At 41.2% G+C, this 26,424-nt stretch overlaps 1 protein-coding gene across 9 annotated transcripts in view; it reads left to right on the forward strand.

Annotated features, from left to right (window-relative positions):
* The window catches only part of PRELID3A (PRELI domain containing 3A), a 48,970-nt gene that overhangs the window by 4,948 nt on the left and 17,598 nt on the right, over positions 1–26,424 (forward strand). For 3 of the 9 annotated variants that reach the window (XR_003508411.1, XR_003508412.1, XM_027525604.1), the window contains exon 1: positions 19,510–19,624. The exons of 1 other annotated variant lie outside the window; for it this stretch is intronic. Coding sequence is in view for 5 of the 8 variants with exons in the window: in XM_027525604.1 (XP_027381405.1) it covers positions 19,593–19,624 (32 nt within the window). In the remaining 3 variants the exon portion in view is untranslated. Of the gene's footprint in view, positions 1–16,194; positions 16,430–19,469; positions 19,625–26,424 lie in introns of those variants that run through there. 5 more of the 9 variants (XM_027525605.1, XM_027525608.1, XM_027525609.1 and 2 more) reach the window with 5 other exon arrangements.

Raw genomic sequence — 26,424 nt, forward strand, 5'->3', positions numbered from 1 at the left:
AATATACAGTGTTGACGTACTCCATTCCCAATTTGGAACCAGTCCGTTGTTCCATGTCCAGGTCTAACTTGCTTCTTGACCTGCATACAGATTTCTCATGAGGCAGGTAAAGTGGTCTGGTATTCCCATCTCTTTAAAAATTTCCCACAGTTTGTTGTGATCCACACAGTCATAGGCTCTAGTGTAGTCAATAAAGCAGAAGTAGATGTTTTTCTGGAATTCTCTGGCTTTTTCTGTGATCCAATGGATGTTGGCGCTTTGATCTCTGGTTCTTTTGCCTTTTCTAAATCAAGTTTGAACATCTGGAAATTCTCAGTTCACGTACTGTTGAAGCCTAGCTTGTAGAATTTTTCTTTTATTAATTTATTTTTTTATTGAAGGATAATTGCTTTACAGAATTTTGTTGTTTTCTGTCAAACCTCAACATGAATCAGTCATCAGTACACATATATCCCCTCCCCTTTGAAACTCCCTCCCATCTCCTGCCCCATCCCACCGTTCTAGATTGATACAGAGTCCCTATTTGAGTTTCCTGAGCCATACAGCAAATTCCCCTTTGCTATCTGTTTTACATATGGTAATATAAGTTTCCATGTTACTCTTTGCATACATTTTACCCTCTCCTCCCCTCTTGCCATGTCCATAAGTCTGTTCTCTATGTCTGTTTCTCCATTGCTGCCCTGTAAGTTCTTCAGTATCATTCTTCTAGATTCCATATATGCGTTAGAATATGATATTTATATTTCTCTTTCTGATTCACTTAACTCTGTATAATAGGTTCTAGGTTCATTCACCTCATCAGAACTGACTGACGTTCCTTTTTATGGCTGAGTAATATTCCATTGTGTATATGTACCACGACGTCTTTATCCATTCATCTGTCAGTGGACATCTAGGTTGCTTCCATGTTCTAGCTATTGTAAACAGTGCTGCAATAACAATGGGGTACATATGTCTTTTTCCATTTTGGTTTTCTCAGGATATATGCCTAGGAGTGGAATTTCTGGGTCATATGGTGGTTTTACTCCTAGTTTTTTAAGGAATCTCCATACTCTCTTCCATAGTGGATGTATCAATTTACATTCCCACCAACAGTGCAAGAGCGTTCCCTTTTCTCCACACCCTCTCCAGCATTTATTGTTGGTAGACATTTTGATGATGGCCATTCTGACCGGTGTGAGGTGATATCTCATTGTAGTTTTGATTTGCATTTCTCAAATAATGAGCAATGTTGAGCATCTTTTCATGTGTTTGTTAGCTATCTGTATGTCTTCTTTGGAGAAATGTCTCTTTAGGCCTTTTTCCCACTTTTTGTTTGGGTTGTTTGTTTTTCTGGCTTTGAGTTGTATGAGCTGCTTGTATATTTTAGAAATTAATCCTTCGTCAGTTGTTTCATTTGCTATTATTTTCTCCCATTCTGAGGGTTGTCTTTTCACCTTGTTTATAGTTTACTTTGCTGTGTGAAAGCTTTTAAGTTTAATCAGGTCCCACTTGTTTACTTTTGTTTTTATTTCTATTACTCTCGGAGGTGGGTCATAGAGGATCTTGCTTTATGTCATCGAGTGTTCTGCCTATGTTTTCCTCTAAGAGTTTTATAGTTTCTAGTCTTACATTTAGGTATTTAATCCGTTTTGAGTTTATCTTTGTGTTTGGTGTTAGGAAGTGTTCTAATTTCATTCTTTTACACATAACTGTTCAGTTTTCTCAGCACCATTATTTAAGAGGCTGTCTTTGCCTCGTTGTATATTCTTGCCTCCTTTGTCAAAAATAAGGTACCCATAGGTGCATGGGTTTATTTCTGGGCTTTCTGTCTTGTACCATTGGTCTGTGTTTCTGTTTTTGTTCCACTACTGTACTGTCTTGATGATTGTAGCTTTGTAGTATAATATGAAGTCAGGAAGGTTGTTTCCTCCAGCTCCATTCTTCTTTCTCAAGACTGCTTTGGCTATTCAGGGTCTTTTGTGTTTCCATATGAATTGTGAATTTTTTTGTTCTAGTTCTGTGAAAAAATGCCACCTGTAATTTGATAGGGATCTCATTGAATCTGTAGATTGCATTTGGTAGTATAGTCATTTTCACAATATTGATTCTTCCTACCCAGGAACATGGAATATCTCTGCATCTGTTTATGTCGTCTTTGATTTCTTTCATTAGTGTCTTATAATTTTCTGTGTACATTTCTTTTGTCTCCTTAGGTAAGGTCATTCCTAGATATTTAATTCTTTTGGTTGCAATGATGAATGGGATTGATTCCTCAATTTCTCTTTCTGATTTTTCATTGTTAGTATGTAGAAATGCAAGTGATTTCTGTGTATTGGTTTTGTATCCTTCAACTTTGCTAAATTCACTGATTAGCTATAGTAATTTTCTGATACTGTCTTCAGGGTTTTTTATGTACAGTATCATGTCATCTGCAAACAGTGAGAGCTTTACTTCTTCTTTTCTTATCTGGATTCCTTTTACCTCTTTTTCTTCTCTGATTGCTGTAGCTATGACTTCCAAAACTATGTTGAATAATAGTGGTGAAAGTGGACTCCCTTGTCTTGTTCCTAATCTTAGGGGGAATGCTTTCAGTTTTTCACCATTGAGAATAATGTTTGCTGTAGGCTTATCATATATGGGTTTTACTATGTTGAGGTAGATTCCACCTATGCCCATTTTTGAAGAGTTTTAATCATAAATGGATGCTGAATTTTGTTAAAGACTTTTTCTGCATATATTGAGATGATCATATGGTTTTTATCTTTTAATATGGTGTATTACATTGATTGATTTGCATATATTGTAGAATCCTTGCGTCCCTGGAATAAACCCAACTTGATCATGGTGTATGAGCTTTTTGATGTGTTGCTGAATTCTGTTTGCTAAAATTTTGTTGAGGATTTTTGCATCTATGTTCATCAGTGTGATATTGTCCTGTAGTTTTCTTTTTTTGTGGTGTCTTTGTCTGGTTTTGGTATCAGGGTGATGATGGCCTCATAGAATGAGTTTGGAAGGGTTCCTTCCTCTGAAATTTTTTGAAAAGAGTTTTAGAAGGTTAGGCATTAGTTCTTCTCTAAATGTTTGATAGAATTCTCCTGTGAAGCCATTGGTTCTGGGCTTTTGTTTTTTGGAAGATCTTTGATCACAGCTTCAATTTCAGTGCTTGTAATTGGGTTGTTAACAATTTCTATTTCTCCCTGATTCAGTATTGGAAGATTGAACTTTTCTAAGAATCTATCCATTTCTTCCAGGTTATCCATTTTATTGTCATATAGTTGTTCATAATAATCTCTTATAATCCTTTGTATTTCTTCATTGTCTGTTGTAATCTCTCCTTTGTCATTTCTAATTTTGTTGACTCTTTACCTCTTTTTTTCTTGATGAGTGTGGCTAAAGGTTTGTCAATTTTATCTTCTCAAAGAACCAGCTTTTAGTTTTATTAATCTTTACTATAGTTTCTTTCATTTCTTTTTCATTTTTTTCTGCTTGGATCTTTTATGATTTCTTTCCTTCTACTAATTTTGGGGTTTTATTGTTCTTCTTTTTTCAGTTGTTTTAGGTGTAAAGTTAGGTTGTCTATTTGATGTTTTTCTTGTTTCTTGAGATAGGATTGTATTGCTATAAACTTCCCTCTTAGAACTGCTTTTGCTGCATCCCATAGGTTTTGAGTTGTCGTGTTTTCATTGTCATTTGTTTCTAGAAATGTTTTTATTTCCCTTTTGATTTCTTCAGTAACCTGTTGGTTATTTAGAAACGTGTTGTTTAATCTCCACATGTTTGTGTTTCTTACAGTTTTTTTCTTGTGATTGATATCTAATCTCATAACATTGTGGTTGGAGAAGATACTTGATATGATTTAAATTTTCTTAAATTTACTGAGGTTTGATTTGTGACCCAAGATGTGGTCTATCCTGGAGAATGTTCCATGTGCAGTTGAGAAGAAGGTGTATTCTTCTGCATGTGGATGGAATCTCCTGAAGATAGCAATGAGATCCATCTCATCTAATGTATCATTTAAGACTTGTGTTTCCTTATTAATTTTCTGTTTTGATGATCTGTCCATTGGTGTGGGTGGGGTGTTAAAGTCTCCTACTATTATTATGTTACTGTCAATTTCTCCTTTTATGTCTGTTAGTGTCTGTCTTAGGTATTGAGGTACTCCTGTGTTGTGTGCATTGATATTTAGAACTGTTATGTCTTCCTCTTGGATTGATCCCTTAATCATTATGTAGTGTCCCTCCTTATCTTTTATAATATTCTTTATTTTAAGGTCTATTTTGTCTGATATGAGGATTGCTACTCCAGTTTTCTTTTGCTTCCCATTTGTGTGGAGTATATTTTTCCATCATCCCACTTTCAGTCTATATGTGTCTTTAGGTCTGATGTAGGTTTCTTGTAGACAGGATATATGTGGGTCTTGTTTTTGTATCCATTCAGCCAGTCTGTATCTTTTGGTTGGAGCATTTAATCCATTTTTATGTAAAGTAGTTATTGATATATATGTTCCTATTGCCATTTTCTTAATTGTTTGGGGTTGATTTTATAAGTCTTTTTTCTTCTCTTGTATTTCTTGACTATATAAGTCCCTTTAACATTTGTTGTAAAGCTGGTTTGGTGGTACTGAATTCTCTTAACTTTTGCTTGTCTTAAAAGCTTTTTATATCTCCATCAATTTTGCATGAGATCCTTGCCAGATACAGTAATCTTGGTTGTAGATTTTTCCCTTTCAGTACTTTAAATATATCCTGCCATTCCCTTCTGGCCTGCAGTTTTTCTGCTGAAAGATCAGCTGTTAAACATATGGGGTTTCCCTTGTATGTTACCTGTTGCTTCTCCCTTGCTGCTTTTAATATTCTTTCTTAGTGATTGAGGGCAGGAGGAGAAGGGGACAACAGAGAATGAGATGGTTGGATGGCATCACTGACTCAGTGGACATGGGTTTAGGTAGACTCCAGCAGTTGGTGATGGACAGCCTGGTGTGTTGCAGTTCATGGGATCACGAAGAGTTGGACATGACTGAGCAACTGAACTAAACTTAGTGATTAGTCTTTGTTAGTTTGATTAGTTGTATGTGTCTTGGCATGTTTCTCCTTGGATTTACCCTGTATGGGATTCTTTGTTCCTCTTGGCTTGATTATTTTCTTTTCCTTTTTTTTTTTTTTTTCCATGTTGTGGAGATTTTCAACTGTAATCTCTTCAAAAAATTTCTCATACCCTTTCTTTTTCTCTTCTGCTGCTTCTGAGTCACGTCAGTTGTGTCCAACTCTGTGTGACCCCACAGATGGCAGCCCAACAGGCTCCTCTGTCCGTGGGATTCTCCACGCAAGTTCAGTTCAGTCACTCAGTCTTGTCCGACTCTTTGCGACCCCATGAATCGCAGCATGCCAGGCCTCCCTTGTCCATCACCAACTCCTGGAGTTCACCCAGACTCACGTCCATCGAGTCAGTGATGCTATCCAGCCATCTCATCCTCTGTCGTCCCCTTCTCTTCCTGCCCCCAATCCCTCCCAGCATCAGAGTCTTTTCCAATGAGTCAACTCTTCGCATGAGGTGGCCTAAGTACTGGAGTTTCAGCTTTAGCATCATTCCTTCCAAAGAAATCCTAGGGCTGATCTCCTTCAGAATGGACTGGTTGGATCTCCTTGCAGTCCAAGGGACTCTCACGAGTCTTCTCCAACACCACAGTTCAAAAGCATCAATTCTTCGGCTCTCAGCTTTCTTCACAGTCCAACTCTCACATCCATACATGACCACTGGAAAAACCATAGTCTTGACTAGACAGACCTTTGTTGGCAAAGTAATGTCTCTGCTTTTCAATATGCTATCTAGGTTGGTCATAACTTTCATTCCAAGATCCCTATAATTCAAATGTTGGTGCGTTTGATATTGTCCCAGAGGTCTCTGAGACTGTCCTCAGTTCTTTTCATTCTTTTTACTTTATTCCACTCTTCAGAAGTTATTTCCACCATTTTATCTTCCAGCTCACTGATTTGTTCTTCTGCTTCAGATATTCTGCTATTGATTCATTCTAGAGTATTTTTAATTTCAGTAATTGTGTTATTTGTCTCTGTATGTTTATTCTTTAATTCTTCTAGGTCTTTGCTAATTGATTTCTTGCATTTTCTCCATTTTGTTTTCAAGGTTTTTGATCATCTTTACTATTATTATTCTGAATTCTTTTTCAGGTAGTTTGCCTATTTCCTCTTCATTTATTTGGACTTCTGTGTTTCTAGTTTGTTCCTTCATTTGTGTAGTATTTCTCTGCCTTTTCATTATTTTTTTTTAATTTACTGTGTTTGAGGTCTCCTTTTCCCAGGCTTCAGGGTTGAATTCTTTCTTCCTTTTGGTTTCTGCCCTTCTAAGGTCAGTCCAATGGTTTGTGTAAGCTTCTTATAGGGTGAGATTTGTGCTGAGTTTTTGTTTGTTTTTCCTCTGAGTGAGGTGGTAATCCTGTCTGCTGATGATTGGATTTGTATTTTTGGTTTGTTTGCTGTTTAGATGAGGCATCCTGCACAGGGTGCTACTGGTGGTTGGGTGATGCCAGGACTCGTATTCACGTGGTTTCCTTTGTGTGAGTTCTATTTGATACTCCCTAGGATTAGTTCTCTGGTAGTCTAGGGTCTTGGAGTCAGTACTCCCACTCCAAAGGCTCAAGGCTTGATCTCTGGTCAGAAACGAAAATTCCACAAGTGGTTATGGCATTAAGTGAGATTAAAAAAATATCCAAAAATGAGAAACCAAAGATGAATCCCAGACAAATGGCTGTTACAAAATTAGGCAAATAATAATGAAAATAATGGAATATACACATATACATATACATCCATGAGCAAAGTGAAAACAGTCCAACAAAAATAAAGTACAGTACATTGACCCAGCAAACAAAGGGAATCAAAAATTATATTTACCAGTTAAGAACAAAACTAAAGCCAAACTGGAAAACAAAACTAAAGCAAAGTGCCATGTGGGGAATAAAGCAATGAAAACAAAACCAACAGATGTGTTGAGAGGAAAGGAAAGAAAGAAAAAAAAGAATAGATATGCAAAGTTAAACAGAGGTAGATAAAGAAGATTTATATATATTAAAGATTAACTGCAAGGGGAAAAGAACAGTAGGAAAGGCAAAGGAATAAATGTAGAAAAAAATATAATAGGTTTAAAAAAATTAAAAATTAAAATAACAAAAAAGAGAAAAGGAAAAAAAAAAAAAACTGGAAGAAGAAAGAAAAAAGGAAAACTCCACAGAACTGCAAAAGCCCAATGTAGAGGCAGAGGTTTATAGCAACAATAAAAAGTGTGACTGAATAGATATGCAAAGTTAAATAGAGGTAGATAAAGAAGATTTAAATACATTAAAGATTAACTGCAAGTGGAAAAGAACAGTAGGAAAAGCAAACAAAGGAATAAATGTAGAAAAAATAATAGGTTTAAAAAATTAAAATTAAGAAAAGAGAAAAGAAAAAAAAGGAAAGCTCCACAGAACGGCAATAAAAAATGTGACTGAGAAAAAAAAGAAGCTCAAAAGTTTAATTAGATTTCATAGTGCCAATAAAATTGACAATTTAACAGAGGGGGGGAACATCCAAAAGAATCTACAGAGCAAGTTGAAACATAAGAATAATAAATGTTTTTCTTGAGTCACTGCTGTCAGAGTCCTTTCCCTCGCTTGGAGTCATAGTCCACTTCACCACCCTAGGATGCCCTCCAACACTGTGCTGATCTCTGGAGTTGCTATGGGGACAGCTCAGATTCTAATCTGGTCCTACTCCTGTGTGTTCTTGCCTCCAATGTCCACAGCTATCAGAACTAGTGCTTTTTTTGTGTGGTAGCTCTCAATGACTTTTTATATATTCCATAGATACAGAATTGGCCTAGTTGATCCTGTGGATTTGATCTGCAGCTTGTACAGCTGGTGGGAAGGTTTTGGGTCTTCTTCCTTAGCCACACTGCCCCTGGGTTTCAATTGTGGTTTTATTTTCACCTCTGCATGTGGGTCATCCACTGGGGTTTGCTCCTGAGGCTGCCCTGGAGGACTTGGGTTTGCACCTGTGAAGGCCAGGTGTGGCAGTGGTGTGCAGCTGCTTGGGTTGCAGGGGTTCTGGCAGCACGAGGTACTCAGGGGAGTTGGCGGTTAGGGCAGCAGGAAATATAGTGCTCCAGAAGGGTATGGCAACCAGTATTGGCCAATAGGTTCCAGTATTCTTGCCTGGAGAGCCCACCTCCGTGATTGAGAAGCCTGACAGGCCACAGTCTGCAGGGTGGCAAAGAGTCGGACACTACCAAAGTGACCCTGTGTGCAGAGATGCAAGACTTTTTTTTGCCTGTGGCAGCTCTGCCCCAGTGAGAGGTGAGCATGAAGGTGGCACAGCTGCTTGGTTTTCAGGGACCCTGGCAGTGCCAAGTGTGCAGGGGCATGGATTGCCTCCACCACAGGAGTTATGAGAGTCTTTTTTGGAGCCTCTTGTAGCTGGGGATCAGAAGGCCTCTTTGGCCAGTCTTTCTCCGTAGCTCCGCCCATTGAGACACTTAGAGGACTCCGTTGCCTGGGGTCCTTCTCTGTTGTTCAGGGCGTCAGGCACATAGAGGGGCCCCCCTGACTGGAGTCTACTCTGTACTTCAGTGCCTCAGGGGTTTAATGGGCCAGCCTCTCTATTGTTCAGCTGCTGATTGTGGCATGTGGGAACTGAAAGGCTATGGTGATGGCTCCACCGCCTTGCTTCCATGGCTGCCTGGCCTCCCTTCACAGGCATCTCCTTCCACAATCTCCTCCCTCACATCCCCTCGATCCATCTCTCCGCAGTCAAACAGCAGCCCTCGCCCTGGGATTGCTCCACAATCCCCAAACTCCAGCTCCCAGTCTCTGTACCTCTAAGGGACCTACATCCCTCTCTGGGGTATGTATGGATGTGGCAAGAACTGTCTGATTCTCATTCCATTTAGGCTGCCACAGATCAGCTGTTTCACTGTTAGACTTAAATGTTTCTCCTCTGACTCAGACAATTGCCCCCATGTGGGGATCGGACCCCCTGCCGAGGGCAGGTCCAGTCCTACTAACACTCTTGTTTTTCCCCCTAGTTCCTTCATTCTACCAAATTTTTCGTGGTTCAATATATTCTTTTCCACTCATCAGGTACTCCTCTATGCGCTCAGCTGGCATTGTGCATGCAGTTCTCTGTCTGATGGTGTATTCTTGATGTATCCGTGGAGAGAGATGTTCTCCATGTCCACCTGCTCCTTCTTGTTCTCCTTATTTCTGGTATAATAGTGTTTAGTTTATTTCTAATATCATAGTGTTGTAATAAGAAAAGATGCTTGATATGATTTCACTTTTCTTAAATTTATCAAGGCATGCCTTTTGGCCCAGCATGTGATCTATCCTGGAGAATGTTCTGTGTGCACTTGAGAAGAATGTGTAGTCTGCTGCTTTTGGATGGAATGCTCTCTAAATATCAGTGAAGTTCATCTGGTCTAAAGTGTCATTTAAGGCCCATGTTTCACTACTAATTTTCTGTCTGGATGATCTGTCCACTGATGAAAGTGGGGTATTAAAGTCCCCAACTATTACTGTGTTTATTTTTAGTTTTTTGAGGAACCTCCACACTGCTCTCCATAGTGGCTGGACCAATTTACTTTCCTACCAACAGTATAAGAGAGTTTGCTTTTCCCCACAGCCTCTCTAGCATTTATTATTTGTAGACTTTAAAACTATTTATTTTGTAAAGTTAAAAAAAAAAAACTATTTGTTTTTGGCTGCATTGGGTTGCTGCATGCAGGCTTTTTTTTTTTTTTTGCAGGCTTTCTTTAGTTGCATTGAACAGGGACTACAATCTAGTCTTGGTGCATGGGTTTCTTATTGCTTTGGCTTCTTTTGTAGAGTGTAGACTCTAGGGCATGTGCTGACTTCCGTAGTTGGGGCACACTGACTTAGTTGTCCCACAGCATATGGAGTCTTCCCAGACCAGAGATCAAACCCATGTCCTCTGCATTGGCAGGCAGATTCTTAACCTCTGGACTGCCAGGAAATTCCTGTAGACTTTTTGATGACCATTATGACCAGTGTGAGGTGGTTTGATCATTGTTCTTTTGATTTGCATTTTTATAATAATTAGTGATGATGAGAATCTTTTCATGTGCCTATTGGCCATCTGTTGTGTGTCTTCTTTGGAGAAATATCTATTTACATCTTGTGCTCATATTTTTAAAAACAACTTTTTATTTTTGTATTGAACTATAGTCAGTTAAAGGCTTCCCTGGTGGCTCAGTGGTAGAGAATCTGCCTTTTATACCGGAGATGTGGGGTCAATCCCTGGGTTGGGAAGATCCCTTGGAGGAGCGGGGGCAACCCACTCCAGTATTCTTGCCTGGAAACCCCATGGATAGAGGAGCCTGGTGGGCTATGGTCCGTAGGGTCAAAGAGTTGCTGAAGCAACTGAGCATGCACAGTCAGTTAACAATTTTGTTAGCCAATTAATAATGTTTTATAGTTTTAGGTGGAGTGCAAAGGGACTCAGCCATACATATACATGTATCCATTCTCCCCTAAACGCCCTCCTTCTGCTCATTTTTTTTTATTGGGTTGTTTGTTTTTGTGTTATTGAATTGTATGAACTGTTTGTATGTTTTGGAAATTAAACCCTTGTTAAGGTTTCCTTGTTAAGAAATTTGCATCATTTGCAAATATTTTCTGCCAGTCCATAGATTATTTTTTCATTTTGTTTATGGTTTCCTTTGCTGTGCAAGAGTTTTTACATTTGATTAGATCTCATTTGTTCACTTTTTCTTTTATTTCTATTGCCTTAGAGACCTAAGGAAACATTAGTTAATTTATGTCAGAGAATGTTTTGCCTATGTTCTCTTTCAGATGTTTTATGTTGTCATGTCTTATATTTAAGTCTTTAAGCCATTTTGAGTTTGTGTGTGGTGTGTTCTAACTTCATTGACTTGCATGTGACTGTCCAACTTTCCCAGCACCACTTGCTGAAGAGACTTTTTCCCATTGAATATTCTGGTCTCCTTTGTCCAAAATTAATTAACCATAGGTATGTGGGTTTATTTCTAGGCTCTCTATTCTGTTCCATTAATCCATAGGTCTGTTTTTGCCAGTACCACACTATTTCAATTTCTGTAGCTTTGTGGTATTGTCTCATGTCTGGGAGGGTTATACCTCCTGTTTTGTTCTTTTTCTTCTGGATTGCTTTAGCTATTCTGGATCTGTTATGGTTCCATATAAATTTAAGGATTATTTGTTCTAGTTCTGTGAAGAATGTCATGGGTAATTTGATAGGGATTGCATTAAATCTGTAAATTGCTTTGGGTAATATGGCCCTTTTACCAGTATTTATTATTCCAATCCAGGAGCATGGGATAGCTTTCCCTTTCTTTGAATCATCTTAAGCTTCCATTACCAATTTTTTTAGTAGTATTTTTTTTATTGTACTTCATTTAGAATGTCTTAGTTACTATACAGCAAAGTGATTCAGGCATATATATGTATATATTCTTTTCCATTATGGTTTATCATAGGATATTGAATATAGTTCTGTGTGCTATATAGTAGATTGAGTATAGTTCTGTTTGGTATATAGCAGGACCTTCTTTATTCATCCTACATAAAAAGCTTACATCTGCTAATCCCAACTTCCCACTCCTCTTCTTCCTCAACCCCCTCCCCCTTGGCAACCACCAATCTGTTCTTTATGTCCATGATTCTTTTTCTGTTTCATAGATGGGTTCACTTGTGTCATATTTTAGATTCTACATCTAAGTGATATTATATGGTATTTGTCTTTTCTTTCTGTATAATAACCTCTTGTTGGATCTGGGTTGTTGCAAATGGAATTATTTCATTCTTTTTATGGCTGAGTAGTATCCCATTGTGTATATGTACCACATCTTCTTTATCCATTCATCTGTTGATGGACATTTAGGTTGTTTCTATGTCTTGGCTGTTGTGAACAGTGCTGCTATAAACACAGGGGTTCATGTATCTTTTTAAATTACAGTTTTGTCCAGATATATGCCCAGGCTTCCCAGGTGGCTCAGAGGTAAAGAGTCTGCCTGCCAATGCAGGAGAAACAGATTTGATCCCTGGGTCAAGAATATCCTCTGGAGAAGGAAATGGCAACCCATTTCAGTGTTCTTGCCTGGGAAATCCCATGCACAGAGGAGCCTGGCGGGCTATACTGCATGGGGTTGCAAAAGAGTCGGCCATGACTTTGTGACTAAACAACAACCAGATACGTGCTCAGGAGTGGGATTGCTGAATTTTATGGTAATTCTATTTGTAGTCTTCTGAGAAACTTCTATACTGTTTTCCATAGTGACTGCACCAACTTACATTCACATCAACAGTGTACAAGGGTTCCCTCTTCTCTACACCCTCTCCAGCATTTACTTGTAGACTTTTTACTGACCATTCTGAGGTGGTATCTTATTATAGTTTTGATTTACATTTCTCTAATAATTAGCGATGTTGAGCATCTTTTCATGTGCATATTGGCCATCTGTATTTCTTGTTTGAAGACATGTCTGTCTAGGTCTTCTGATCATTTTTGGATATGGTCATTTGCTTTTTTTGTTGTTGAGTTTTATGAGCTGTTTGTATATTTTGGAAATTAAGCCCTTTTTGGTTGCATCATTTGCAAATATTTTCTCCCATTCTAAAGGTTGCTTTTCCTTTTGTTTATGGTTTTCTTTGAGCAAGTTTTTAAGTTTGATTAGGTCCCATTTGTTTATTTTTGTTTTTATTTCTATTGCCTTGGAAGACTAACCTAAGAAAACTTGGGTACAATTTATGTCAGAGAATGTTTTGGAGACCTTCTTTTCTAGGATTTTTATGGTGTCATGTCTTATATTTAGGTCTTTAGGCCATTCTGAGTTTATTTTTGTGTGTGATGGATGTGAGGGTGTGTTCTAACTTCATTGATCTACTTGCAGCTGTCCAACTTTCCCAATACCACTTGCAAGAGAGACTTTTTCCTCTTTTTGTATTCTTGCCTTCTGATTGACCATTCAGTTCATTTCAGTTTAGTCACTCAGTCATGTCCGACTCTTTGTGACCCCGTGAATCACAGCACGCCAGGCCTCCCTGTCCATCACCAACTCCCGGAGTCCACCCAAACCCATGTCCATCGAGTCAGTGATGCCATCCAGCCATCTGATTGACCATAGGCGTCTGAGATTTTTTTCCTGGGCTCTCTATTCTGTTCCATTGATTCCTGTGCCTGTTTTTGTTCCAATACCATACTTTAAAAAATAAAATTTAAAATTAATTTATTTTTGACTATGCTGGGTCTTCATTACTGTTCATGGGCTTTTTTTAGTTGCAGTGGCTTCTCTTGTTGCAGAGCACAGGCTCTAGAGCGTGTGGGATTGGTTGCCACACAGCATGTGGCATCTTACCAGGCCAGGGATTGAACCTGCTTCCCCTGCACTGGCAGATGGATTTTTAACCACTGGACCGTCAGGGAAATCCTCACATTTTTTGCTTACTCTAGTTTTGTAGTATTGTCTGAAGTATGGGAGGGTTATGCCTCCTGCTTTTTTCTTTTTCTTCAAGATTGCTTTAGCAATTCTGGGTCTTTTATGGTTCCATATACATTTTAAGATTATTTATTCTAGTTCTGTGAAGAATATCATACTTTAACAGAAATTGAATTAAATCTGTAGATTGCCCCAACATTCTTATTTGAAGCCCCAACTTCCAATTGACTGTATTTGTAGATAATGCAATATCTTTCACAAATATACATGCATAAATTCTCAACAAAATACTGGCAAACCAAAGTTAGTATCATATTTGAAGGATTCTACACCATGACCAAGAGGGATTTATCTCAGAATGTCAGGATGGTTCAACATAAGAAAATTAGTCAATGTAATACATCAGGTTAATAGAATGATGTTTTAAAATTACATGATATTCTCAATTGACAGCAAAGGCATTTGACAAAAATCCAACACTGTTTCATGAGAGAAATCACTTGGAGTACTAGAGAAGGTAATTTTCTCAACATAATAAAGGGCACTTGTGAAAAAATCACAGCTAACGTCTTACTCAGTGTTAAGAGACTGAAATTGTTTCCTCTGAGATCAAGAACAGAATCAAAAATGCCCACTTTCACCATTACAATTTAACATTGTACTGGAAGTTCTAGCCACATCAAGAAGACAAGAAAAAGAAATATTAGGCATCTGTATGGGAAAGGAAGAAGTAAAGCTATCTCTATACACGTATGATGGGATTATAATTAATAGAAAATCATAATCATTAAAGGTTGCTAGAACTAATAAGTTCAGCAAAGTTGAGGATACAAAATAGGGAGTGAAAGTGAGTCTCTCATTCTCAATGCTTATAAAAATAATTTTCTTAGAGATTTTTTTGGTGTGCTGTGTATGTGTCTATATGGTTTCCATATATTTACAAGCATATAAAGTATACTTTAATGTGAATGAAATTGTGGTTTATACACTTTACTTTTTTGATTAACATATGCTTCTTGTATGTTAAAAACCTATAGTTCCACCCCAGTTCTTTAATCAGCTTCCTGATATTCTGTGGGAACAGTGTAACAGTTTCTAACCAAGAATCAGTTAGACTGCTCCCAATTTATTTGTATTTTAGATGCTACAGTGAACATTATTGATATATACACACACGCACATACCTGCCAATACATATTCACAGGATAATTTCCCAGCAGATAGCGCTTAGTAAACATTAAAAAAAAATGTTACTTGTGTTTGAGGGGGTAGGGACCCTAAGACTACTTACGGAGAGCTTTGTTGCATAGTGTGCCCACAGGGTGGCAGGAGAGGTCTATTAATCTTGACAGCTGTGCATCATGCATTTCAGAAAACTGTTCACAGGCTGGTCTGGATATTGTTCCCTCCTAAATGATGTTACTGTTGTTAATTTGTAACAATGTTAATTATTTTTGTAAGTTGAAACTGATATAATATTTTCAGTCAGTGGTCATAACCTGTGCTGCTGTTTCTGGTAATGTGCCCCAAGTAAAGGAATCTAAAGACACAGTATTAATATCCTCTATGTGACAACCAATAAAAGAATGAATTACATCAATCTCTAAAAGTGCAAGTTTTATGAATGACGATAGCAAACATTTAGAATATTCCTAATCACCATGTATTGTAAAGTATTGCTGTTGTTCATTTGCTGTCGTGTCCGACTCTTTGAGATCTCATTGACTGCAGCAAGCCAGGCTTCCTTGTCCTTCATTATCTCCCAGAGTTTGCTCAAACTCACATCCATTGAGTTGATGATACTATCCAACCATCTCATCCTCTGTCATTCACTTCTCCTCCTGCCTTTAGTCTTTCCCAGCATCAGCGTCTTTTCCACTACATTACTTTGTAGTGATCAAATATTTTTCTAAAAGTTTAGCCACAATAGTGCATAGAAATCATAAAGTCCCTAGATTTTTCCTAGTTGTGTCTTCTTGAGAGAAAACTGATGATTGTTTTGGATACCAAACCCCTTGGTCATGAGCCGTCTTTGCAATGCCAGAAAACATAAGGGAAACGGATAGAATTTAAAGTGCCCAGAAGCAGAAATACAGAGCAGAACTTAGGCTATTTAAGGGAGAGACTTAGTTCAGGAATTGTATGTAAGGTTTGGGAAGAGGAATTAATTACATAGAAACATATATCACAGAAAGTAAAGAGTCACAGAGGTATACTCTGTTTTAATAAAATATGAGAATATCTTGGTTGTGTTGGAGTTCAGGATAGTTCTGACTCTGGTTAGAGAACTTGTCACTGGATCCCAATAATATTCCTGCATAGGATCTTGGAAGATCCAGATGCTGATGGCAGCAGCTGGAACCCTGGCCTCCTGCCCTCCTATTCTGACTGCATGGCAGATTGAGGAGTCCCTGTAAATCAGATCTTCATGATCACTGTATCTGAGGATCAATTAAACATCAGAGCCTAGTGAAGAATATCCATCGCAGTGGGAAAGGAACACCTCCAAATGTTCTTCAAGACTCCTTACCTGCTGGGAGATTGATTTTCTCCCTAATTTTTTAGTTTAAAAATATGTTCTGGCACAGCAGTTTTCAAACTTATTTATTTTTAGCTGCAGACTCTTGTAGCAGTGGTATTTCAACATGGAATCTCAATGTATAGAATGTGAATAAAATAGCAAAAAAGACTAGGACTACTGGTTTAAAAGTCTCCTGATTTACCGCACAGGTGATTCCTGAAAATGGCAAGGTTTCCTGGAACTCGACCAGGTGGCTCTGCGTGATGACAACAGATGGAGCCCCACCCACTTCTGGGCCAAGCCTCTCACAGGTTCATGATGCCCTCGGAGTCATCCTTGACTCACTGAACAAGCAGTTATCTGGAGCTCACTGTTGGCCAAGTACAGGGACCGATCCTGGGCACACAGAAACAAGCCAGGCCTGGGTCCCACCCCAGAGCTCAGGTGAGTGCAGGATGCCTTTCCAAACTCCAGAGCGCTGTGACCGCCTCCACCACTCATCAGCCCTGCCTGTTCCTAGGCCTCACCCCAGAGATGCCAATTCAAAAGCTAAAAGAGGGGTGAAGCCTAGATACCTGCTTCCTTAATAAGGGTAATCTGGTGGGAGAGACAGAAACACAAACAGGTGTGGTACTTATAAAACACTGTGCTGAGAGTACGAGAGAGGTATCAGGAGCAGCCACAGGAGGGTGAGAGGGCGGGAAGCACCCCAGGGCACGGCCAAACAAAGCTTTGGAGGGGATGTGGCAGGCTGATGCGATGGCATTCTGAGGGGCCATCTAGGATTGAGCCAGGTCAGCAGGGATGTCACAGCAGTTTTAACCACAGGCATGTACTCTGTCCTCATTAATTCCCACTAGGCCAAAAGGACTTTTTTTTTTTTTTTTACTAGTAGTGCTCCCATGTCAAGAATGATGACACTAATATTCAGGAGGTTAGCAATTTGCAAAAGGGGAGCCAGGACTGGAACCCAGGTTTGTTCTTCTTCAAACACATGCCTTCAGCTGCAACTGTTAAATCGAATTGGCTCTTAAATCATGTGGAAGATGGAATGGATTAAAACAATCTAAAGGAGGTAAATCCCTAAGGATTCAGTAACTGGCTGGATGTAGGGTCGGGGAGTATTCCAGCTTGGTGCACCTGGGTGATGCCAGGGTCCTGGCCATTGACTCCTGGAAGAGGAATCTGCTTAGGGTGGGAGATGTATGACCATGATATGTTTGAGGTAGGACCTAGATGGGTAGGAGTGAGATGGAGAGACAGGCGAGAAGTCAGTGGAAACCAGGATACTCAGTAAGTCACTTGGGGAGCAGGTGTAGAGGGAGAACAGAGAGGCAAAAGGTGTGTGCAGGGGAGATGGGAAGGACCAGAACAGAGGATGCAGAGGGAGCAGAGTTCCGGGAGAGAGAGACCAGTAGTTCTCTTGCAGCACAGAGGCCCATGGGGAGGGCAACAGAACAGCACCTGTCACACTGGAAGCACAGTGATGACTGATGAGAGGTTTCAGGAGCCTGTTCCAGTGGGGTAAAACTGCCACGATGCTGCATGGTGGGGCTGTGGTGGAACCAGGGGTCTCTATTCCTAACAGGCTCCCAGGTGATAAAGCTGCTGCTGCTCCTGGACCAGACTTGGTGGAACAGAACAAGAGAGAGGGTGGTGTTTGACCAAAAATGGAGGTAGTGGTATAGGACTTGAAGCAGGGCCGTGCCTTTCATCTGTTGTTCAACAGTCAATGATTTATTATACGCCTGTTGGTTTTCTGACTCGGGAATTGCCAAGGATGATGGTAACTTAGTTCCCGTGGTCTTAACACATGGTGGTAAGTCTTGGAGGGGAGTACGTATAAGTAGTGATGGAGCCACTGAGGTGCTGGGACCTGACAGCTGTGTGTGAGGTGGCTTTGAAAGTGAGGCAGGTGCCGGTACAGTGAGCCAGGAGGACACCCTCTATAGACTCCCACCCTCAGGTCCCACCTCCACCACTAAGTAGTATCTCTGTCCAGATGTTTCCTGGTTTGTTGTTGTTTAGTCGCTCAGTTGTGTCTGACTTTTTGCAGCATGCCAGGCTTCCCTGTCTTTCTCTATCTCCCAGAGTTTGCTAAAAGTCATGTTCATGGTTAGGGTCTCAGTTTCCCCACATATTCTCACTACAATGTCTTTCACCATCCAGCCTGATTTCTTTAGCCTCATGCTCAATACATATTTGTGGGAAATGCTAATTTTAAAAGATGATGCTTTTTAAAGCCAAATGACAGCCCTGAGCTCAGAGCCTAGTGCAGGGCATGTTTCACAGCTGGCCTGGCCACGGCAGCCAGTCACTGCACGTGGCTGTGGGGGACTCCTGCAAACCTGGTGTCATCTCAGCTCAGCCCTCAGCTTGTGATCATTGGATGTGGTTTTGCACCTCCATGAACCCCAGTCTGCTCACCAATGAAATAGGGAACAGTGCTGCTATGGGAAGATTGCCCTGAGCATCCAGCTGCAGGTGGTGAAGGTGGAGTGTGTGGAGTGTGGAGTTGGTGGGCTGGGATCTCCTAGCCCAGGTCTTCTGGCTGCTTCCCCACTTTCCCAGATTCACTGACTAGTCACAGAGGTAGGCCCGGGGCGCCCACTCCATTTGCGTGCTGCACTGGGTGCTCCCTTGTGCCCAGTACATTTAGCAGAGGGTCACCCTGTTCTCAAACTAGCATCTTGCTTCTTTGCACTTGAACTGTATTTGTTGGTAGTGGGGGGTAAATAAAAATCTAAAACGAAAAAAATCATTTTTCCCCAGTGTAAAAGGAATCTCTCCTTACCCTTTTCTTAGAGCATTTACTCTAGAATCCTTATAGGTTGTCTTTTTGAGATGTATGTAAACATTTTTAAAGGCCAAATAGGCCTTTAGCTAGTTGAACAACCTAGGAATGTTTTCTTCTCAGGGATCTGGATGACAAAGGAGTCATCCTTTTGAAATGTCAGCCTAAGTTCCACGGAGCACCAGGCTTCCAGTTGCAACCCCACCTCCTATGGGAATGAGAAATGTATCTCTCCTTTGGGTGAAGACAAGTAGCGAACCCAAGGGGCCACTCCAGTGGCCGGGTGAATTTAGGATGCGCTCTGACAAGTAGTGCTGTCAGTCCTCATACTTGAGAGCGGGTCGCGAGGGTCTCAGCAACGTGGCTACATAAACGGTTGGATTTCTTGGAGTCTTCAAATCCCGAGGCGGAGGGGCTGCGAAGAGGCTCACGTTCTGATTTAAGACCTTTCTACACCTTCTGCTTCCTTCCTCCTCCACTGGGTGGAGAGGCTTGTCGCCCTGGCAGAACACAGTTACGCATCCTTTCCCACTGGTGGGAACATGCCTGGCTGGAAGGGGCTTTCGGAGAATCTGGACCATCTGACCTATAAGAATGAACCCTGCCCACATCCGGAAGGTGGCGCTCTGCGCCCACCGACCACACGGTTGCGGTCCTGTCCGCTCCCCTCGGCGGAGCCACGGGACCACTGCTCACGTGATGTGCGGGCTCAGCGCCGAGTCCCGCCCCGCCCACCGCGTGCTCACGCTCCGCCCCCGAACAGAGCGGAGCATCCCGGGTCCTGGAGCATCCCTGGCTGCGCTCTGTGGTGCAATGAGGGTCTGGAGCTCAGAGCACGTGTTCGGGTGAGCGGGCTGAGGCCACAGTGGGTCCAGACCCGCCTGGGCCTGACCCGCGGCCTCGAGGAGGGCGGGCCCTGTTACTCTTTGCGCCACGGGGAGGGCAGTGGTGCGCTCCAGGGCCCGGGGTGAGGGGACGGCATCCTCGGCTCCGCAGGCCTGGTCTCACCTCGCGCGGGGCCATCACTGGGGCGGGGGTGGGGGCGGGACCCGCTGTGCGGCTGACCACCGGTTCCAGAGGGAGCCAGCCTGGGCACGTGGGGCTCTGTGGCCGCAAACGCAGGTGGGCCTGGAAAGCCTTCAGCTGCTTACAAGTGTTCTCCTAACCTAGGTGGTATCGTCTCTTGTCTACTTCATCTGTGACACTCTGAGCTTATTTCATTTTTTTTTAAAGTAACAGATTTTTAAATCCTCTGCTCCCACTTAGAATAGCATTTCCATTTTTTAATTTAAAAAAGTACTTTGTCCTTTTCATGTAAAATTATAATTAAAATTTATCAGTGGGTTTAAAACCTCTGAAATTATTTTAATAAAATCTTTAGACTTGATGGGATTCAATTTTAGTGTTGATTTTTGTACAGCCTGCAGCCTTTCTCAACTGGGTTCCATTCCCAGACCGACTCCATAGATTTTCTCAGTTCTCCCAAGGATGGGGCATGCCAGCACCATCTGGATGCCAAGGGGGTACAAGTTAAGTCCCTGGGAATGGTGGATGCCCAGGCTGTGCAGCTCAGACCAGAACTACCCTACAAGTTCAGGAGATTTTGGTTGATAAACAGAAGTGATTTGTCAGCTCTGAAAAGTCACTGTTGATAATATTCACCTATTTAAATCATACAATTCAAATCATACAAATCAATCAAATCAGAGACTTGTAGTAAATTTACATAGTTGTACAACATCTCTGTAGTCCAGAGCATTTCCTATCCTACAAAGACCCCTCATGCCCATCTGCAGTCACACTCCAGTCTCCTTCTCAGGCACATTAGTATCTGCTTGTGTTTCTATGAATTTGCCTTTTCTGGACGTTTCTCATAAACGCAGTCATATACCACATGGTCTTTTGTGTCTGGCTGCTTTTATTTAGCTTCACTGTTGTGGGAGCCTCCATTCCTGCTTCAGTCCTCACCTCATTGGTTTTGTGTCCTGGCACATAGTTTTTACTCATTGAGGGACTGAGGAATATCACAGGGACCAGGTGCCCTTTGAAATGAGGGCTACTGTCCGCCAGAGGAATTCCTGTCAATCCACGAGCTGCTGTGGAAGGCATGGATCTCCTGTCACTGATTTGTGAATTTAAAAGCCAAGTGCCTTGATGAAAATTGACAAATGTGAAAGACAGCTGAGAGGAGGCCACACAGCTGCCAGGGTGGGTCATGAGATGCTGTGTGGCAGGTGGCACTGCACCTGCAGAATGGTGCAGAGTTGTAAGCCTGGCTTTCTAGCTGAGCTTACTGTAGACTTTCCCCTTGCTTAGTCCCTTGAAATGCCTGATTTTTTTCCTTTGAGGATTACATACTTTTCTTTTTATTTTTTACACTTGTTCTATTTTTATATGTTTGTTGAATATTTGATTGGAAATATTAAAATTTACTCTTGAAAGGCCAAAAATAATCAGGCACAAAGACTTAAAATTTTTTAAATTGAAATACAGTTGATTTACAATGTTGTATTAGTTTTGGGGTTTTGTATTTTTTGGCCGCATTAGGGATCTTAGTTCTCTGACCAGGGATCGAATCTGCGCTCCCTGAAATGAAAGTGCAGAGTCTTAACCACTGGACTGCAGTGTGTGTGTGTGTGTGTGTGTGTTGTTTTAGATTCTTTTCCTTTGTAGGGTATTACAAGATACTGAATATAGTTCCCTGTGCTTACACAGGTCCTTGTTAGTTATTTATTTTATATATATTAGTGTGTATATTTTAATCCCAGATTTCTAATTTAATCCTCTTCTCCCCCTTGGTAATCATAAATTTGTTTTCTATGTCTGTGAGTATGTTTCTTTTTGTAAGTAAGTTTGTTTGTATCATTTTTTCCCCCAGAGTACACATATAGACAATATCCTATGATATTTGTCTTGGCCTGACTTACTTCACTTGATATAATAATCTCTAAGTTCATCCATGTTACTGCAAATGACAGTACTTCATCCTTTTTCATGGCTGAATAGTATTACATCATGTATATTCTTTATCCCTTTCTCTGTAGATGGACATTTAGGTTGCTTCCATATCTTGGTTATTGTAAATAGGGCTGCTGTGGACATTGGGGTGCATGTGTCTTTTAGAATTATAGTTTTCTCCAGATACATGCCCAGGAGTGGGATTGCAGGATCATATGGTAGCTTTTGAGAAACCTCCATACTGTTCTCCATAGTGGCTGTATCACTTTACGTTTCCACCAACACTGTAGGAGGGTTCTGTTTTCTTCTACCCTCTCCAGCATTTGTTATTTGTAGACTTTTAATGATGGCCATTCTGACCAGTGTGAAGTGGTACCTTATTGTTGTTTTGATTTGCATTTCTCTAATAATTAGCAATGTTGAACATCGTTTCATGTGCTTACTGGCCATTTGTATGTCGTCTTTTTAAAGTTTTTAACAGTTTTTTTGGAGTATAGTTGCTGCTCTCTGTATGTCGTCTTTGGAGGTAAAATGTCTGCTTAGGTCTTCTGCCCCTCCCCCCTTTTCTGTATTGAGTTGTTGGTATATTTTGAAAATTAACTAGTTGCATCATTTGCAAAATTTTCTCCCATTCTCTAGGTTGTCCTTTTGTTTATGGTTTCCTTTGCTGAGGTGCAAAAAATTTTTGGTTTTGTCAAGTTTTCCTCCAGTGTTCATGCACCGAAGAAACCCTAGGAGTGGAGACCAGACAGAGCTGAGAGCAGTGTAAACCTGAAGTAGTGGAGCGCTCTTTGGTTTAAAGTAGCTAAAATAGCAGTGGAAAACACAGGACTGAAATAAAAACATATAGAAAGGGGCCTTAAAAATTAACAGGCTTATAATTGCAGGTTTATAAATCCCATCTTCACAGTACTGACTGAGGTTTCAGGTGGACCTATAACAAAATCTTTATGGGCACAACCAGTATGAGCAAATTTCTGACAGAGTCAAGGCTGTATGCTGCGTGGGTTCTAGCCGACCCCAGGACTTTTAATGATGGCTATCTAGATGGGGAAACAGTGGAAACAGTGTCAGACTTTATTTTTCTGGGCTCCAAAATCACTGCAGATGGTGACTGCAGCCGTGAAATTAAAAGACGCTTACTCCTTGGAAGGAAGGTTATGACTAACCTAGATAGCATATTCAAAAGCAGAGACATTACTTTGCCAACAAAGGTTCGTCTAGTCAAGGCTATGGTTTTTCCTGTGGTCATGTATGGATGTGAGAGTTGGACTGTGAAGAAGGCTGAGCGCCGAAGAATTGATGCTTTTGAACTGTGGTGTTGGAGAAGACTCTTGAGAGTCCCTTGGACTGCAAGGAGATCCAACCAGTCCATTCTGAAGGAGATCAGCCCTGGGATTTCTTTGGAAGGAATGATGCTAAAGCTGAAACTCCAGTACTTAGGCCACCTCATGCGAAGAGTTGACTCATTGGAAAAGACTCTGATGCTGGGAGGGATTGGGGGCAAGAGGAGAAGGGGACGACAGAGGATGAGATGGCTGGATGGCATCACCGACTTGATGGACATGAGTCTGAGTGAACTCTGGGAGTTGGTGATGGACAGGGAGGCCTGGCGTGCTGCGATTCATGGGGTCGCAAAGAGTCGGACACAACTGAGCGACTGATCTGATCTGATCTGATCTGATCTAGTAGGCGGTGTCATTTCAGGGAAGTAGGATTTGGAGGAGAGGCTGCCCTAAAGCAGGCTTGCTCTCTGGCTGGGAGCAGGGAAGGGCCCTCCACCCTTTTTAAATAAGAGAAATGAGGCTCTGCAGGCAGGAGCTGCAGTGCCCAGTATCTGCTGTCCCCACCCCAGTGTTGTTCCCTCCTCGCTCCCACATGCAGTCTCAGTTATGAACCTGCTAGGCAGCTTACTGAAGGTCCACTTGACCTTTCTGTGTTTACCCTTAAACAGAATGGAGAATTGTTCTCATTGTTTTAAAATATAAATGACTGGCACCATCTTATACAGTGCTTTTCAGTTTCCTTTTCTTCTCAACAGTGTGTTGCTGAGATGTACGTGTGTATCTGTTTGAGATCTGTGCATGTATGTATATACATACACCATTTATCCTTTCTCTTGTTGAAGGGGCATAATTTCTCCCTTATTAAAAATCATGCTGTGGTGACCACTTCTGTATCTATTTGTGATTCATGTAATCAAGGGCTTACTTAGGCCAGAAGTCCTCAAACATCCTCGGAAGTCACGACTTCTTTAAACTCTTAGAAAATATTGAGTTTAGTCCAGTCGCTCAGTCGTGTCTGACTCTTTGTCCGACCCCATGAATCGCAGCACACCAGGCCTCCCTGTCCATCACCAACTCCCGGAGTTTACCCAAACTCATGTCCGTTGAGTTAGTGATGCCATCCAGCCATCTCATCCTCTGTTGTCCCCTTCTCCTCCTGCCCCCAATCCCTCCCAGCATCAGAGTCTTTTCCAATGAGTCAACTCTTCGCATGAGGTGGCCAAAGTATTGGAGTTTCAGTTTCAGCATCAGTCCTTCCAATGAACACCCAGGACTGATCTCCTTTAGGATAGACTGGTTGAATCTCCTTGCAGTCCAAGGGACTCTCAAGAGTCTTCTCCAACACCACAGTTCAAAATCATCAATTCTTCGGTGCTCAGCTTTCATCACAGTCCATCTCTCACATCCATACATGACCGCTGAAAAAACCATAGCCTTGACTAGATGGACCTTTGTTGGCAAAGTAACATCTCTGCTTTTTAATGTGCTATGTAGATTGGTCATAACTTTCTTTCCAAGGAGTAAGTGTCTTTTAATTTCATGGCTGCAATCACCATCTGCAGTGATTTTGGAGCACCAAAAATAAGTCTGACACTGTTTCCCCATCTATTTCCCATGAAGTTATGGGACCAGATGCCATGATCTTAGTTTTCTGAATGTTGAGCTTTAAGCCAACTTTTTCACGCTCCTCTTTCACTTTCATCAAGAGGCTCTTTAGTTCTTCACTTTCTGCCATAAAGGCGGTTGTCATCTGCATATCTGAGGTTATTGATAGTTCTCCTGGCAATCCTGATTCCAGCTTGTGCTTCATACAGCCCAGCATTTCTCATGATGTACTGTGCATATAAGTTAAATAAGCAGGGTGACAATATACAGCCTTGACGTACTCCTTTTCCTATTTGGAACCAGTCTGTTGTTCCATGTCCAGTTCTAACTGTTGCTTCTTGACCTGCATACAGATTTCTCAGGAGGCAGGTCAGGTGGTCTGGTATTCCCATCTCTTTCAGAATTTTCCACAGTTTATTGTGATCCACACAGTCAAAGGCTTTGGCATAGTCAATAAACCAGAAATAGATGGAAATAGATGTTTTTTTCTGGAACTCTCTTGCTTTTTCGATGATCCAGCAGATGTTGGCAATTTGATCTCTGGTTCCTCTGCCTTTTCTAAAACCAGCTTGAACATCTGGAAGTTCACGGTTCACGTGTTGTTGAAGCCTGGCTTGGAGAATTTTGAGCATTACTTTACTAGCGTGTAAGATGAGTGCAATTGTGCAGTAGTTTGAGCATTCTTTGGCATTGCCTTTCTTTGAGATTGGAATGAAAACTGACCTTTTCCAGTCCTGTGGCCATTGCTGAGTTTTCCAAATTTGCTGGCATATTGAGTGCAGCATTTTCACAGCACCATTTTGGTGTGGGTTAAATCTACTAATATTTACCATATTAGAAATTAAGACTGATAAACTTGAAAATATTTATTAAAATTAACCATAATAAACATATTACATTAACATAAATAACATTTTTTTAATTTTAAAAACCTGTAGCTTCCAAAAGCCTTCAAAGTAGTAAGAGTGGCACTGTTTATTTTTTGCTAATTTCTATAATGTCAGGCAGCATAGATACTGACTTGATGCTCCCATCAGCTTCTGTGTTCAGTGTTGAAGTCTGTTGTTTTGGCTGAAGTAAATGATTAAAACGCAGCCTCACACCCTGTATATGAGTAAAACCTACGTGGGAAAGGTAGCAGTATTTCAGAAATTTTTAAAAATAGTCATGGCTGTTCTTTGCTACTACAGCAAAACAAACCATAGTTTCTCAGATTAATTGCAGTGGGAAACCTGGCACCATGACTGACCAGAGTAATTGACCTGTCTGGTACTTTGAATGACTCCTTTTCCCTGTGAATTGTGACATGTTGCACTGGTCACTAGTCTGTGTGGTTACCGGGTACAACGTGGGGCAAGCATTGGGTAGTGATGCCAGCTTTCTAAAAGTCCAGTTGTCTCTGTGAAGCTCAAACCCTATCTTTGGCAGCAAATGCTGTCAGGTATTTTCCTCTAAGTAACAGGATCACTTCATTGATCTTTGAGCAGACTCCTGTCTAACACTCATGTCTGAATGACTACAGTTTGTGTTCAGTGGTTTAGCGGAGAAGTGATAGCCGGGAAGCACTGGACTGGACGACTGGCCTCCCCCTAACCCAGCACCCCCCCCGCATCCCGTAGCCACAAGAGCTTCCAACCACAGCGAGGCCTCCCAGTCCTTTGTGTGTCCTTGCCCAGAGCCAGGGGTCCCGGTGTGGGAAATGAGGCCTTTTACTCTCTTATCAGGGACAGACCCTGGTGCTGGTGGACTTTGAGTGCACAGCTCAGCAGTGAGTGCCAAACAGCCTGGCTTGGCCA

The sequence above is a fragment of the Bos indicus x Bos taurus genome, chromosome 24 (genome assembly GCF_003369695.1).
Source record: "Bos indicus x Bos taurus breed Angus x Brahman F1 hybrid chromosome 24, Bos_hybrid_MaternalHap_v2.0, whole genome shotgun sequence".
NCBI classification, from domain to species: Eukaryota; Metazoa; Chordata; class Mammalia; order Artiodactyla; family Bovidae; genus Bos; species Bos indicus x Bos taurus.